The 17,544-nt window shown below is 39.3% G+C and overlaps 1 protein-coding gene across 2 annotated transcripts in view; it reads right to left on the bottom strand.

The window, feature by feature from the left end:
* The window catches only part of PPARGC1A (PPARG coactivator 1 alpha), a 365,416-nt gene that overhangs the window by 19,879 nt on the left and 327,993 nt on the right, over nucleotides 1–17,544 (bottom strand). For both annotated transcript variants that reach the window (XM_036381990.1, XM_036381991.1), the window contains exons 3-7: nucleotides 13,042–13,236; nucleotides 11,949–12,071; nucleotides 10,839–11,043; nucleotides 6,718–6,763; nucleotides 6,535–6,608 (exon numbers count right to left, since the gene is read on the bottom strand). In XM_036381990.1, the coding sequence (XP_036237883.1) occupies nucleotides 6,535–6,608; nucleotides 6,718–6,763; nucleotides 10,839–11,043; nucleotides 11,949–12,071; nucleotides 13,042–13,236 (643 nt within the window). The remainder of the gene's footprint in view (nucleotides 1–6,534; nucleotides 6,609–6,717; nucleotides 6,764–10,838; nucleotides 11,044–11,948; nucleotides 12,072–13,041; nucleotides 13,237–17,544) is intronic.

The raw sequence follows: 17,544 nt of genomic DNA, 5'->3' as shown, positions 1-17,544 counted from the left end.
ATAGTGTTTTGCTGTAAAGAAGGAAAAGTGTCCATCAATGGACAGTGCTCCCTAAGGAGCATAAATGGAGACTGGGAGTCCCACTGCATTATTTGCAATGAATTTCTTCCAGAAAATAAGCAAATAGAAGTACCAAGGCATGAATACTTAATGTGAGAGACACACTTGATTTTGTCTGTTTGGAAAAAATGGTTATGAGCTACCCATGGCTATGCAAAGACTTTGCCTAATGCCACAAAATTCAAGGAAACTGAGGCAAAGTTTATGGCACCTAAAATATTAGTTACCCCAAATTTAAATTTAATACTAAAAAAAAATTGTGCAGTCATCACTGGTAAATTATTTCCTCTAAGTCCTCAATTTTTTTTTCTTCTTCCCAAAACTTCACTTGAGACAGCCCTAACTACTTCTTACCTTATGCACCTCCTCACTGACAAATATTTTTGACTACCAAGTGAATTTTTGCTAAAATTAAGAGAACAGTCCTATTCAAAAATCTGCAGTAATAATTTCAAAGTTAAAGCTTCAGGCTCAGATTGAACAAATACTTCAGTAAACAACTTTCTAGAAACAAAATTTTAAAATGACACTTTTACTTGTGAAATTATACAGTCTATAAGAAATTCTGGGGTTAGTTACTGGGTTTTTTGATGTAGTTTTAAAGAAAGAATTAAACAAAAATACAAACACTCCACAATGAACATGTATATTTAAGAATTTCAGGCAAAGAAACCTCAGAGATAATCCAATATTCAAAATAAAATCTTATTCAAATTCCACTTCTTTAAAGCTTGTCCTGGAAATAAGCAAGTGAAACATATAGTATAACATTTCCAGAAACCTGACAAAGAGCCCAATAAACTTCAGAAAAGGCGGGGGGGGGGGGGGGGGGAAGTACCAAAAAAACCCTCACGAAAGTACAGCCTGAGCTAAATTTACTGGCACTTCTCTTGCTGGCAGAACAGGGCTGGGACAGCCTAAGAAAGGGCTTCCTCATGGCATTCTGGCTTTTTTCCTGGGTTTCAGCAGAAGCAGGAAGTGCACAGGCAAGTAGAAACAGATAAAAGATGGAAAATGTTCATTTAACTTTTGAACAAACCTACACTGGGGGATGGAGGAGGGAGTGAAGTTTTGAATACACATCACCACTCCAAGTGCACCTCCAGAGTGCCCCCACCACTCCAAGTGCACCTCCAGAGTGCCCCTGACCCATCTCCAAATGGTGAATTCTGAGAAAACCAGCTGGCTGCACACTTGTTCATCTTCACCCTAATCTGTGGTAATCTTCACTGAGGGCCATGATCCCATATCAGTGGCATTACAATATTCTGTAACCACTGGATTATTTCACACGCACTGATTTCTCCCTGATGTGTACATTTAGGCACTGACAGTACAAGGTATATTCTGTACTCTCTCTTGAACTTAGCAGGTTTTGACAGATTTATGGAAGGACAGATGGCCATTACAGGCTGAAGGCTGACAAGAGGCAGTTCAGAGCATTGTTAACACACTTGCACAAACTCTCAGCAGTGCAGCACTGTGCAGAATGTAATTCAGACTATAGCTTTTTTATTGCTGCCTATTTTCTTTTGTCAAAAGAGCCTGCTGTGCACAGCAACAAATGGCTGCCATTACCCAGAATGTAATGGGTGTCAGACAAATCACGTAACACAAACAATCAAGAGTATGTAGGTCATATTTCAACAGAGCACAACCTTAGCAATATTTATGATTACTGCATTGAAATGTGCTCTATAATAAACAAGTACCTCTACATCACTCACACTTATGTACTTCTGCACAGCAAATCTGTTAGAAGTGGTACATACTCTACAATCATCCCCCTTAAACAGTCTTTTTTCTTTTTAAAGTAAAAGGCAAGTATTTTTTCATGACATGCTATAAAACCATTTTCTTTGTAGGGACTTTTCCTTAATTGAATAGCTTTGGTAAATGGTACATTTGCACTTTGCCTTGCTCTGTCTATATACTACGAACTCACTCCGTGATCTTGTGCTAGAAAACAGCATATATCAAATTGCCAGCACTGCTGCCAAAGCAGCACCATCCTCCCTGTGTCTGTGCAACAAAAGCTGTTTGCATATGTGCCAACTCTGCCACCTTGGCCAAGCAACTTCTTTCCAGAAAGTCTCTGGGAGGGTGAAACTACTTTCGATACATTCCAAAACTCCACTTTAAAGAAAACTTGTAAAAAAAAAGTGTTACTCATTTAGCTCAGCTAGGTTGATAAGCAGAAATTTGGGGGGGGGGGGGTGCCTTTGCATTAAAAGTGACATCTGGAATTCTTAGGACTGATTTTCACTACTGTTTTACATAGACATCGATATTTCTAAATCTCCACGGTATCTCAGCATTCCAATGTCTGATGATGTTTGCTGTGTTTTGAGGGGGCTGATAATTAATGTATTTTGGGGAAGACAGACCTGGAACCTTTCTACTGGGCACTGGGCTTTTGGGAGGCATTGAAAATTAATTCTTTCATACCTATGAGTTTGAAAATCGATTGTCGAGGGAAATATTATTTAAGGCCACTTTAAAAACTGACCACACAATAACAGCTCCATTCAGTAGAAGAGCGTTTGTATGGCACTAGATTGCAGAAGCTAGGAATATGTAATAAAATTAAACAGTCATCATATAATAAAAAACTACATGCTTGTTGAATATTCAGTTTAATCCTGCTGTCAGTGCTGGAGAGAATAAACACAGATACCTGAAGACATCAAATAATTCACTAGATTTTATTCTTCTGGACAACTCTCTCCATCTCACATCTCATTCTATCGGAAATCATTCTGAGGTCAAAGAAGTTCTTAGATGACAGATTTTTAAGTATTTTTTCTGACAAGTAAGAGGTAACACAAATCTAGAGGTGGGCAAATAGCAGGTTATCAGTATCCTCAATGATGGTCACAAATTCCAAATCACTCTTCAACTTGATTGTGCACATCAGCTTTTCTGATGAAAGAAAATATAGCTTTTTCTGCCATTTTTCAGAAAAATCAAGTTTTTCCCCCAAGACCAGTGAGCAGTTTTACACTACAATAAATTATAGGGATCTGTATCAAATTAGAGACTTTTCACCAAGAGGGTGGAAATAGCCCTCTAGTTACTGATTGAGCCATAAGCACTTAAACCAACTTCAGGTACTTAAATGGTGGCTTTGAGTATTTAGGTGTGAAAGTTTAAGACACAGGGAACAGAGAGAGATTAATTAGATGATAAACATGCTATCCAACATCTGGCATTCAGACGTTTGTCTAAGACAATCAAAAGTCTAAAACAATGAGGAGCCCTTGACTGCCAAGAGAAACACTGCCACCTCCAGAAGGTGAGTCATCCTGGTGAGTCTGTTTGCACAGTCCGTCCATCCCTGCCCCACCCTCCCCCCGATTCTGACTGCTAACAAAGAGGAAAGAGGTGACACAGAGCCATCCCAGATTTCTGGAAGACACTGGAGAGGTTCAAGCCCACAGCCTCTTTAAGCAGGGCACTGGCAATGCAGATGGCTGTGGAAACAGAGATGCGCCTCTTGCGAGTCCCTCACTCAGAAGACTCATCTAACACAGGAATTTCATTCACTGCATTATCATTTCTAGGACTCCCTCCATACCATGATGTTCTGGTCCAGCTTCCTCAGAATAACACTAGAATAATCAACTTCAAGAGATAGGACTTTATACAGCAATGGACTTCGGACACTTAGAGTGTATTGAAAGAATTCTTATGTGTGGCATGAAAACACTTCAAAGAATATTTGTTCCTTGTAATTTGACAAATCAATGTTTTGACAGTTTTAGGGAGGACAAAGTTACACTCATGACTACTAACAAATCTGTTGTAAAGCAAGATATAGCACTGGCAAGGGAATGGCTTCAGTTTGACTTTAGATACATGAATCCAAAATGTGTGTGTGACGAAGATTGATGGCTCATGTGGGAAATGTTTTTATTTATTTATTTTTCTGGTCTATAGTTAATTCATCAGTGAGGGAAGCAATGTTGTTTTCAGCAGAGAGATCAAGGGAGTTGCTATTTATATTAAAATACTTTGTGCTTCGATAGTGCAAGCAGCACTGCTAATGGTCTTTTCAATTCAGTAGTGAGATCAAGGTAACTCCTATTTAAATTATAATAAATAGTGCTTTTATGGTGCAAGCTGCCCTATATAAGGACAATGAGCAATGCGGTTATCTGGATATAATTTGGAGTTGCCAGGGCTCTCACTAAAGAACTTAAAGGTATTATTAATCACTACTGCCACTACTTTTTTCCTTATTTTATTTTTGGTTGTTTTTTAAACTGAAGTTTAAAAAATTGGGTCCCAATTCTGCCATGATTTACACACACATGCACACACACAATATGCTGTAAGTTCTTCAGTACTCCAGGCTGTTTCTATTATGTACTTTGCTTCCAGCACAAGCAGACTCAGGACACAAAACTACTGCAGTACAAATTACTTAAAAAGCAAGACATGCATATTTTTATAGGTTTACATACATACATGAATATAAAAATAAAAACTAATACACATAGGCAGAGATTAAAAGAGCTACTGCATGTTCTCCTGAAATCTTGTGAAGTGCAACATGAAGTCCAAGAGCCACCATTATGTACACTGCTTGGTAACACTGCCCAGCTCCCTGGCCACACAACACTCCAATTCTTATTATTCCTGAATATCATCAGGTTATTTCCTAGCTAACTTCTTTTACTTCTAGAGGGGAAAAGAAATCACAGAATCATAGTAGAGCATTCCTGTTTACATATGTGGCCAGTTGTGCTGTTTCCCAGCTTCTGCTGCTTTTTTTTAATGCACCAGTTCTCCTGATTATGTTTTCCAAGCACCTACAGAGCTGTTTTGTTTCCTTCTCTGTGCACGGCTGATGGAGCGGAATGAATCTGGTAATACCAAGACCATTCCTGTTGCCACTATGGACGAAATACCAGAGGACTATCCAGGGGTCAGACTGACTCCCAATTTCTGTCTAGTCAGCTGATGGAAAAGCAGGCTGCTGACTTTTTGGCTGGGAGAAAACACTGCTTCCTTCAGTGATTTCAACGGCTGCTTGTACCACTCTGCTGTAGTCACCTCATCTGCCCCTTTCTGTTGGCAGCACTAAGCACTGACTTATCCATGTGCTTACAAATGGGCACCCTCGTGCAGACTCCTTGTCCAGTAGTGATGGAAGAGGCTTCTCCATGCTTCACTTCGTTTCACTTCACTCCACTTCACTTATTGGCACTGAACAGGATTATCCTCCTGCATACAGTGAATTTTGCCATGTTTATGCTGGTCTTGCAAAATGAAGATGTATAGGAAGAACACTTCCTTTTGCTGTGAGAGGAATGACTAAGACTGCAGGCTTCCAGGAGACAGCAGGGAAAAGTGTTCATGTTTTAGTGCTGAACTAAAACACGAATGAAAAAATTACCGAAAAAGTACAATGATGGTTGTAGGAAGGTGATAGCCCAGTGTACCTACCCAAACCCAGGTTGGGCCTGCTGCCACACAATTCAGGAGCACCAAGCTAATCTGTGGTACCTGAAGACATTTTTTGCAATACACCCCTTCCCCCTCAATGCTAGAGATCAGATAGTTTACAACCTACTGCTATCCTGAGAGAAGCACATGCCAAGTACATCTCTTATTTTTCAATATTACACAACTGAGAAAGAAAATGGTCTTGGCAATAGCTCAGGTGGAGCTCAATGTGTTCTTTTGTGCTCAGCTCAGGACACTTGAAGAAAACAGAGGCAAAAAAGAGTTCAGAGGAATGCCATAAAACAGATCTGAGTCTGAAGGAATTGACTTCAGCAGAATGAAGAGCAGACGAATTAAATGAATGATTAAATGGGTGATGCACGAACTAAACCACTACATGATAAAAAAATCCTACAAATCTTCAAAAGGTACAAATCCAGGGATCAGAAAGGAGGAGGAAGATAAAGGGAGGTTGTGTGAAGTGTGTTAATGGAAGAAAAAGAAAAAGCAGGAATACAAAATGAATACCACTTTTAAAAATTACCTCTAAGCTATGGGACAATTAGTTGTTCAGTGGTAGAGGAGAAAGGTGTTATTTGTGATGTATTAATCTAGAAATGACAAAGCACTGAAACATGCAGTCATGTACAGCCCTAGACCAGCCTGGAGACAGACTGAATGACATAACTTTTACATCTGTAACATCTATTACACTGTGCTGTGGGGTTTGTCTTTGAAAGATGGTGCTCAGCAGTACACAAATCTATGGGGAAAAGGAGAAATATAACAGATAAATGGTTTCATTCATATTTTCTCAGAAATTATGCTCTCCTGTGTAGGTTTGGAACCATATTTTCAAACATGGTTCTTCTCAGGTAGCTGGATAAAAATGTAATGCTGAACTGCACTGAAGTGTATCTACTGGAGACTTCTGTGAGATCTCAGCATATCTGTGCTATATTAAAGTAAACAAACACACACAAGCCATGCTTTAAGGAAGAGCCATCATTTTGCATTTCTCACCTGCAGTTCCAGAGAGTTCCACACTTAAGGTTTGTTCAATAGTCTTGTTCTCAAATGGGGAACCCTTGGGATCACTGGAAGACAGGGCACATTTATAAAAACAAGCTGAAATGGAGTTGCTGTAGCCAAAATTTACTGAACCCCCCCTCCCTTTTATAAATGTTTGCACTTTTTAGTACTTACTTTGGTGACTCGGGTGTCAATGGAAGTGATAAACTTGTTGGTTTGGCTAAAGGAAAAAAGAAAACAATTATGCAATATTTAAACACTCTGTAAAGTATACTGCAAACATTTCTTTATACTTTGGCATTGGAATCGTGTGGTAGTCAGTTAGGGCCAAGCTCTAATAGTTCAATTGCCATTTCAGTGTATTTCAGATGGATAAATAAAGAGACTCATCCTGATTCCTTATTTACTAGCACCAAAAGGGCTCCTAAATTTCAACAATTATTTACATCAATTACTGTACCTCTGAAATACACTACACAACCCAAATGACAAGAACCTTTCAGAAGAAGAGTGGTACATGTTAAAAATCAATGAAGAACTCTACAGGATACACTGTGAAAATGTTACTTCTCTCAGTGTTAATTTAGACTACAGTTCACGTTTTATTTGGAAACAGGAGCAGCAGAATAACTACAAAGTAACAGAACGTTATGAATATTCAGTTAATTTTACTTCTACAAGATACAATTTTATATACAGCACTGAGAATAGGTTGTTTCTATGAGGCCAGAGTCCAACCAGTTATAGTCCAAATTTTTGCAAATTATGCTGCAAACTATGACAAACCATGGACATAGTCACAGATGGTAAAAATGGGGTTGAAGCTCTCAGCACTACAATCCCGACATACGCAAAAAACAAAGCTCTGGCTATAAAAATATAAGTCTTTGCAGCTTTTACTCATGCAAATTTGTATTTTCTCAGAGCAAGCCAAGAACCAGGATGTTGTAGTACAACTAAGATGCCTTTAAAATTAAAAATTATAGTACTTGCAAATTTTACTTTACAGAAGTTAGATTGATGTTTTAAACACAGAGAGCATTGTAGCAAGAACAACAGCAGGGGATCTCTTCTGCAGATTAATTACTTAAGACAAAATGTTCCCCTTGAACACTCCTGCACTGCAGATCTTTTGTCCAGAGTGTCACTACTGCATATTTCATATTCATTACAGGCTTGGAGCTCCCATCAACGTTAAGGGATTTTATATGCAAATTGATTACTTTTATATGCTCTAGAGCATTCCTGAAGTAATATAACATTTTAAAAAATTAATTCTGAAAAGCTGCATATTGTTTCTTCTCCTCCCCATATGAGAAAAGGAAGCTCAGGTGTTCACCTCAGGTTCACCTTCCTCAGAAGTCACTGCTGGAGTGAGGAGATGCACCTCAACGAGTTATTTGTCTGGTCCAGCACAGCCACTGATCTGTGCATTATACCAGGTGCAGTAAAACTGAATGTAACCTGACACATCTTTGTGTGCAATTTATATACATCTAGGAAAACTAATGTTTGCCTGTGGCTACCTAGAGGTAAAACTGGCTTAAAAAAAGCAGATCTTGCAGTAAGGCTCTGGAATAAAGTTTTATACAAAGGCTTTCCTTTTTTTTTTTTCTTTTTCATTTTTCTCTTTTTTTTTGAAATAAAAATCTGCACGCTCTTAACCAATTTAGCTAAGGAAGCTGAATGTGTAAGAGCTATTTACATCTCTAAAAAGTCTCCATCTAGCTCTTATTAGTCCCACATATTAAATTCTGAAGCACTGAGGCACAGTGCAAATCTGCCAGAGCTGGGCACAGAACCAAGGCATTGTCTCTCACTCCCATGTATTAATTTTAGGCAGATATCACTGAGCTCTCCCACTGAGAAGTTCGCATACCAAAACCCATCAGTTTTCTTATTGCTAGGCAAGAACTTGACCAAACACTCTTTCTGCAAAGGATTCATACTCACATATAGCTATTGATAGTGTAAATATTTAGCCAGGACACTGCATTTTACATGGTGCCTGTTTATTAGAGTTTCAAGGTCTACTGTAGTGTGGGTTTTTGTTTTTTTTTTTTTTTTGTTAAAAAGAGTTCACATCAAGTTGCTTGTCCCTGTAAATTGAAAACATTCAGGTTCAAAAGAACTACGTTTCCTCATGGGCAAATTTCAGTGCAAAACCACAGATGATCTTTGGCATGAATGCGTTTGTGGACATTCCCGTGGGTTTGCAATATGTTTGCAACAGTAACCCTAAAGGAAAATAACATTTGACTTATCCTTTGTGAGCTTTCCCTAACTCTGAAAGAAAATCTCAGACTGTGATAGTTTTTTAAAACAGAAGGAGCCAATTTTCTTGTACCTTTGATTAAATGTATGAACCAATGACTGCAGGTCTGCAAATATCAGTTAAATTTGCAAGGTTGATTCTGCATGAATTGACTGTCCAAGCTGAAAGCATTATATTCTTGTATTTGCATTATATGCAAATCCATTGATATTGAAGTTATATATTGGTGTATGAGGCAAATTTGCTGAAAAAACATTGCAGAAGCCTGTAAATTAAAGCACAGGAAAATTAAAGAAGGTAATTTCTCTGTGCCTGCAAATTCACCTTCAAGACCACTAAAACTACAGTCATCTGTTAAGCACAGTTGTTAGCTATATGTCCCTTTGGACTTTCCTAATCTCTCCTCTGTGCTGTTTCCACAGCTCAGTGTGCCCTGGCTCTTTGAACTGAATCTACACAATTGCTCAGCTGGGGGGAAGAAAACCAGCTCTGATCTGAATAAAAAGACTTTATAATCTGCATGTATGTTTGTGTGCACATACATCTCTGTATGGGTATAACATACATGTGCATAAAGCATGTTATATATGATGCACCTTATCACCTACCACCTTAACATCCAACAGTGTTAATAAAGCCCCCTGTAACTTCTGGCAATTCTGTTTTTCAGTACCATTTTAGTAACAGACCCAGGTTTGACATGTAGAGTTCAGTCTGGATTCTGCTGTGAAAGCAGACTGCTGAAGCCGTGCAGAAGAAGTGGCAGTTGGCATAAAGAAGCTGTAGGAGCAGTTGGATTTCCTTCATATGAGAAATGTTTCATTTCAAACATATGAAATTGTTCAGATAATTTGAGCCCATCATGGAGAAAACCCTTACTTAGGATGTCAGAATGTACAGCTGCAAGAACAATATTAAGTGACAGGAACGGAAGATTATTCTTATTAAGTTTGCTTATACTTTCTAGTGCAGAATGAGAAAACAGATTTGCTAGAGGCTGAAATGCAAGAAAAAGGGAGGGGAAAAGAGGAAAGAACATACAGTTTACAACTGTTGCTTTGAAAATACCAAACAACACATTTAGGTCACATCCTGATCTCTGTTGCAGACAAGTAACTTCCACTGACTTTAGTGGAGGTATCCAGGATTGGAACTGATGTGTCTGAGATAGGCACAAAGCCTTTCAGATGCCAGGCCAACATCAATACATAGATGTATTTTAAAGTAGCAATAATTTTTAAAAGCTCCCTTTGGGCTCGTAAGCTTTTACAGCTTTCCTTTATCATGGGAAAACAGACAGGGAAAGAGAGGGACAAAAAGTGAGAGAGTAGGCTTAAAGTTCTTGCATCTCTGTCACAGAAGCTACTTGTAATATAGGCCAGTTTTTTACTCATCAGGGGATACTAAAAGTCAATACAAGTGTTTAGTTTTGACCATAAAAAATCCAAAAACAAGAGAAAAAGATCAGAATAGCATCTAAACTTTCAACTATTTACAAAATAAAATTACAAACCAGCATTCCAGCTTTAACAGGAATGACACATTTATTGTTTTCTCTGTAGCAGTGAGAGCACTATTTATTGTCTCTTAAGGGCTATGTGGCAGGTTAACAATGCCCTCAGTTTTACTCCAGCAAAAGAGAAAGAAGCTCACTAATGAACTGGCCTGCCGAACTTGTTTAGGGGTATAATGATTTCTTAGTGCTACACTTCTCTGTGAATAAGTATCTCCAGCTAGCTTGGTATACTGCCATGTGGTATTTGTTAAACTTTTCCTGAGATCCTTTTCTGAGGCTTGGGGCAATAAACAAAATGATCAAATATGTCTAAAAGCTAAATCTAGCTAACTAATTCTAACTTCATTATAATGTTTACAAATTCTCTTTACACAGAAGTGATGCTGGATTTCTAATACTAATCCAAAGAACAGAAGAAGTGCTGAGGGTATTCCAAACCATGGTACTTCAGCTTCCCAGGGTTACTGCTGGTACCAAAGCTGTGCTCTGCAGTCCCACACCTACCCTGCAGATGATTTGTCTGAGACTGCAGATGGGGCTTCCTTTTGGAGGTGCATTTCTCTTTGCTGCTGTTCCTGTTCTCTGCTGGTTTGGTCTGAGGAGGATCATCATTCGTAGTCAGATATTTGAGAAGTTCAGAGCAGGGGCGTCTCTGAGGCTTTTGCTGTTGACAAATGCTCTTCGCTTTACTGCTCCATGAATTCTCAGTCTTAAAACAGGGTGAAATAAAATAAAATAATAAAATAAAATAAAATAAAGTAAAGCTAAAATTAGTGAGCTGAACCTTATCACAATGGATATAGGTTTTCTGAAGAGATGAGATTTTCAGTGAAGTGTTCAGCCTAAGTGTACTAGATCTATGAGCTGTGAATAACTGTTTGCAGAACAAGGAAAGAAAATTACATTTAAAATTCCTAAATGACATTTATGCAGCTTTTTATTTCATTTCTCCTACATTGCAATGTTCCTATTCAGCAACATGTAACTAACAAGACCCTACAGCGCCTTTAGTGTGAACAAAAAAATAAGCTGGTTTAAACCTTAATTTCCTGCTGATTGCTTGGGCCCAGTATTCACAACTCTCTTAAGTACTCCTAAATGGCCCGTTTTCAGTTACACTGAACGGCAAGACAAACATTGTTTAATACTGCCTGCTAACAGAATTATGTCCAAGCCCCCCGCCCCCGTTCCACCCAATCAATGTCTAATATACATCTTTTGCCAAGAATCCAGTGTCATTTGTCTTAGCTCAGACAGCTGGGAAAATGGCAGTCCCACATCCTGGAGTCACCCATAAACAACACCAGACCATCAGCAAATTTTATCACATCCCATCCTACTGACACTGTGTATCAGTAAAGTAGGTAAGGTAACTGACGGTGTGACTACAACTGAACTCTGCCAAGAGAAGGGACATAAATGAAATATTCAGAGCATAAAAGAGCTCAGATGATTTTCTGGAACCCAGTCTACAATTCACATTTTTAAAAATTAGTTAGAAGACAGTAAGCACATACAATACATTCAGATCTACTGCTTGCTTGATTGCTAAAAGCATAAAAGACCTTGTTACATTTTCTTTTTTTTCCCTTATTATAAAAATTAAGTTTGTACCTTAACAACCACAGGGCTTGTTCTGATCCTGTGATTAGTGTTTGCATGGTTTTGTGTGCTGAGACCACTGCATTCATTGTAATTTAGCTGAGTGTTGGCTGGAGCCAGCAAGAGCTTCTTAAGCTACAAACACATCAAGGAAAGGGAAGTGGAAGGAAAAGAGTAAAGTTACACATCTTTATCAATTAAAGTGTCTACATTTTTGCACAGTTACTTTAAGTTAGTTATATCAATTTCAGCAAGCAAAGTACAATAAAACAAAAAGCAGGACTTGATATTCCTCAGAGTAAACAGATTTCATTTCCTTCTGGTTTGGCAGCACATTTCTGCTCCCTTTACTGCAGTATACTGAGGGGCAAGCAGAACTGACAGGGATCTTGGGTCTCTGAATCCAGGGCAAAATGAAATTCTCAGCGATCTGTTTGACATGAAGAGGCCTCTGATCTATACAGAGACATAAACTTTAACAGAGTAATGGATATAGTGTCAAGATTCAGGTATCTGGCTCTGCTCCCACTGAAGCCAGTGATAAGAGGCTTTCAGCAGAAACAAAATCACATCACAGACCAGATTTACTAAGCAAAATGCATATAATGTTTCACCCACATCCTCATCCAAGATTCAGTTTTGCCCTGGTTAGCAGTAAGCTGGTGCTTACTGGTCAAATCAATGCTAAAGACACAAAATCAGCCCTGCACCCGAACAGACTCATTGGGCCTTTCTTCAGAGATCACCAAAAATGATGTCTAAACACACCCAACAAAAAGAGCCCCGAGAAATGAAATATGAGTTAAGAACCATTACCCCGACTTATCTGAACAGAATGATAAGCAAAAGTGTCAGCCCATTAGGTTAAGAGTTTCAATAACAACCTTTTCAACAACTTTTTAATAGACTGCCATATTAATCATCCTATGGCTATTTGGTGGTGGTGGGGGGGGGGTGTTTCCCCCGCTTAATTCTCAGTTCTTTACTTGATTTTCCTCTCCAGTCTAAATGAAAAGTCCAGACCTTACTGTGACTACATCATACCCATGCAGCGGGTGGCCAGAGGCACATCCAATTCCTGTTAAACAGTAGGAAGGGTTCTTACTAGAGACGGCTCTTCTGCCTCCTGGGTCGGAGGGGCGCCGTCGGGCACTGGGGAGGGGCTAGCGGCATTTTCGTTGGTCACATCTCCGTCTGTCAGTGCATCAAAGGAAGGCAATCCATCTTCATCCACAGGGATGCTGTCCAGTGTTTCTGTGAGAACAGCTAGCAAGTTTGCCTCGCTCTCTTCATCTAGTTTCTGTGGGAGAGGACGAAACAAAAAGAGGAACCAGGTGAGAAAAGGAACAAAACGATGCCTCTGTGTGTGAACAAGCAGACAACACGTAGTTAAACTGGCCCTTGGAACAGCAACCTGCAACAGAATCTCAGACAATGTAATTAGGTACAATAAAATGATCAATTTCTGTTCAAAAGAAATCTCTTCGCACCCGTGGGGTATTGCTAGTTTACTTTTCTTCCACAATTCTTTCTTTTGTCAGGTGTTAAGAATGATAAGTGATCACTCAGGGATTGTATTACGGGATGAGCCTAAGATGCTGACACCTAATGATGGTGTCAGCCCAGGCTGTCCCTTTCTTTTGCTCTTCAACACTGAACACCAGCTAATTGACGTGCCAAAATTACAGGAATCAGACAGCTAATCAGGACACCAGAAAAACGAATCACCAGAAAAATACTGAAAACTTCATTCACATAGATGGTCCAGTGTAAGCAAGAAAGGGTTTCCCTTCCACACTTCTGCAAATCCTTGCTCCAAAACAAAATAGCTTATTCCTGAGTATTCTGGTGTAAGAATAGCCAGCAGCACTCATATGGTAAATGACAGGTTGTTTGGGTTTCTTTTAAAGAAACATATTAGGCAGGTTGCCTTTGAAGTTGTCCTTTCAAATCGTGTCTTTTGAGTGCTCAATAAATACACTATTGTATGCATTTATCAAATTCTGACTGCAATTATAAAAAGTAGATTAATTTCTAATCAGAAGTGCCTGTAATGTTAATTTATATCTTATTTCAGCAGCAAGAGTTCTTTTTGTCAAATTGAGTAAATTTAAGTGCCTCCTGATTTTTAATGAAATATAGTCCCTACTGTATATTAAGATACAGATTTTTTGAGTGCTGAGAGTTAGAACTGAGAAATAGAACTGTAAAAATCATTATATTTATTTTTCAGAGAGATTGGAAATTGATCTTGACAGATCAATTATCTAGGACTCCTAGGCTGATCCTAGTGCTATTGAAGTAAATGAAAAGCCTTTCACTGATTCAAGTGATATCAAATTGGGAGTTTCTCCACCAGCTTCAGAGCAGCTCATCATGCTCCAGGTCCCCACTGTGAAAAAATTTCAGCTAAGTTCAAATCTCAAAGTAAAAAAGTGAACTAGCAGGACAAATAATACCAGCAAGACAAACAAACAAGCAAAAAAAAAAAGAAGTTAATAAAAGCAACAGCAAAACATTGCCAAGTTACACTTTGGAAAAAAAATAATCAAGTGAACCCGGGTATCCCCTTAGCATGACTTTTTTCAGTAATACTTTTATCTAGCAGACTCTGAACAGAGATGATCATAAACCACGCAGATAATTGCTCCTGCTAGGCTTCTCTGCCAAATCATACCTCACAGCTTCTAACATAAAAGCTGTCTTTGAGCTAGAAAGCTAAGGCAGACCACTGTTCTGGTGCTTATGGCATCATCTCCAAGAAACAAATAAATACTCAGCTAATGCTAAGGAGAAGCATTTACTTGAAAGGCCAAAAGGCACTTATCCACTGAGAAAAAGTATCCAAATTTTGGTATCAGGTGATTACCACCATACTAGGGAGACATATGCACACAGCTGTGATAATTCAGTGTGTAGAGAATGAAATTGGCAGAAGGGAGCCAAATGAAACCATGCTCTGAATTCAGCTTTTCACAGCCACTTTCTGAGAGGAAAAGAGAAAAATTACTGTGTCACTTGTAGAATAGTAAGAAAAGGCATATTGGTCAAGAAAGTGTGTACCAGTGTTTTTTCCCAATGGCATTTCAAGTCCCTCACAGGTGGTGGGATGAATGGTGTGAGAGCCAGCCCTCGAGCCTACGGTGCTGTCCATGGGCTGGTTTGGCTGCCTGACCCCAGCCCTACACCAGGAACGTTTTCAGCAAGTCCATCTGGTGGGGCACACTGCTGAGCCTTGCGGCTCATAAAGCTGACAATGAAGCTGGAAGTGTTGCTATTTCTAACAGGGAATGCCTCCTTTAATAATAGCATGCCAGAAGAAAACCTGATATTTGCTGTTAGCTGCTCCACTCTCATGCTTTAAACAGACATTCAAGTGCACTGACATTCAAGAACAGAAAGTTGAGCGGACACCGGTCCTCATCACAGCAATTTCAATTAGTTTTGTACAAGTTTCAACATTCAAACACCCCAGAGAAAGCAGAGGATGTGACAAAGAGGACTCTGTTAAACAATTAATGTCACTTTCCATTATTGCTTCAGTCCCAATTTACAGAGCAAATAAATCAAAGTCACCACAGATGAAGCACACTAGCTGGCTAACACATGTCTATTCACAAACGACATGGCAGCAGGAACACATTAGTCAAGAAAATGACATTGCTAGATAACCTCTTAAAGGTTTAAGTATGCTATTGCTAAATAATTGTCTTAAATCATTGTTTATAAAGAAACACAATTATTAGATACAGCAGAAATGGTGCTGAGGAGAGATGCAGAGGGAGAAATGGTTGGGTACATCAATGTCTGAACAATAATCACTGAAGGAGCAGCTTCCTCTTTTGCTGTTGCAGTCTGAGTCTTGGTGTTGACAGCACTGGGGAGAAGCAACACCATGGCCAAATGCAGGCTCTTTCACAGTTTCAGCAGTGTCACTTCAGAAGTTCACATTTCAGACTGGCATTCAACCTGCTCACCACATGGGCTCGGTGGAACAGGAGGAGCTGAGCACCCCCCACCTCTGCCAAGGCCTGAGGATGTGCTGTGTGCTCTCTGGAACTGACTCCACCATGTCCCTAACCTCAAGCAGGATCTTACACGAAGGATTTGCTTCTCTTTATAGGAGCAGATCCTAGGTATTTAGACCACCTAAATGAACTACAGTGTGTAAGAAGAAGAACCAGAGGATAATCTCAAGTGTAAAGCTGCATGGCAAATGCAATTATTAAACTTTTTTGAAAACAATTCATAATGACTCCATGTTGCTAACTTGCCTTTTAATGCAGAAGCAGCTATGCATCACTTCCAAATCATGCTGTTATGTTAGCATAATGACATTAGGGCCAGATATGTTTTGATCCCTGTAATTTTCACCCAGACGAAGGAGGTAAAGAACACAAGTATGCCAATGAATGCACGTACTTCTGTGTTTCTGACAACAGAAATTTCCAGCATATCCAGAATGCCATTAGCTCTGAAAGGAAATAAAATCTGGCATTTATGTCACTCTTTATGGGTGAATGCAACAGAGGTAAACTGCCAGAACATCAACCAATCCTCAAACATGAGTCCATCTAGGAGTCCAAAGACCATGGAAAGTTTTTAACTGTGCTCTTCTATGCTTTTACATCTTTTGCTCTAATACTTTAATACTTCTACAGCACTAAAAATAATTCTCTGTCTGAAAACACTGTAATAGTTGTGCAACATCTAATTGCATTTCTGCCTTCAGTAAAATGTCTCCAGAGATATTCTCTCTTTGGTCAGTGAAATGAGTTGATAATTTACCCACGCAAAGGTATTTAAATCCTCTGCCCCTGATGGTTCCTTCTCTTTTGCTTATTCTGACTATTGATGGAGCTGGGCTCACCCTGTGGTTAGCATTTTATGCCTGTAATACCTGTTACTTGTCAGCAATCCACAGAGGCCAAAGATTGAGCTGTAACAGAAGTTTGTCCATGCTGTCACTCACAGGCATCCCTTTAGGGTGTGTATAGGGAGCAACGCTGTAATTAATCCTTAAATTTTCTTCCTTTAAAAAAATCATGCAACATTTTAAAATCTCTGTCATTACCATCAGATTGGGTTAGAGAAAACCTAGGAAAACTTGAAATCCACAGGTCCATGGGCCCTGACAGAACACATCAATGAATGCTGGAGAGAGCTATGTCGTCTCAGTATGAGAGCATCATAGTAAGGCTGCTTCGTGGTCATATTTGAAAGGTCGTGGAGATCAGGAGAGGTGTCTGAGGGCTGCAAGAAAGCAAATGTCACCCCAGTCTTCAAAAATGGCAAGGAGTCATGAGTGGCATCATGAGTGGTGTTCCACAAGGTTCAATATGGGGCCCAGTATTGGCCCACTCAACAACAACAAGGGCAGTCAGCCTCACCTCGATCCCTAAAAAGGTGATGGAGCACCTCATTCTGGAGGCCACCTATATCCACATGGATGACACAAAGGCAATCAGAGGTAATCAAGCATGGTTTCACTAAATATAAGTAAATCGTGATTGACCAACCTGACTTCCTTCCATGATGGAAAATCTACCTGGATGGATAAGGGGAGAGCAGTGGATATTGTCTACCTTGACTTCAGCAAGGCTTTTGA

The sequence above is a fragment of the Molothrus ater genome, chromosome 4, assembly GCF_012460135.2.
Source record: "Molothrus ater isolate BHLD 08-10-18 breed brown headed cowbird chromosome 4, BPBGC_Mater_1.1, whole genome shotgun sequence".
Lineage (NCBI taxonomy): Eukaryota > Metazoa > Chordata > Aves > Passeriformes > Icteridae > Molothrus > Molothrus ater.
This window is presented reverse-complemented; position numbering and strand designations above follow the sequence as displayed.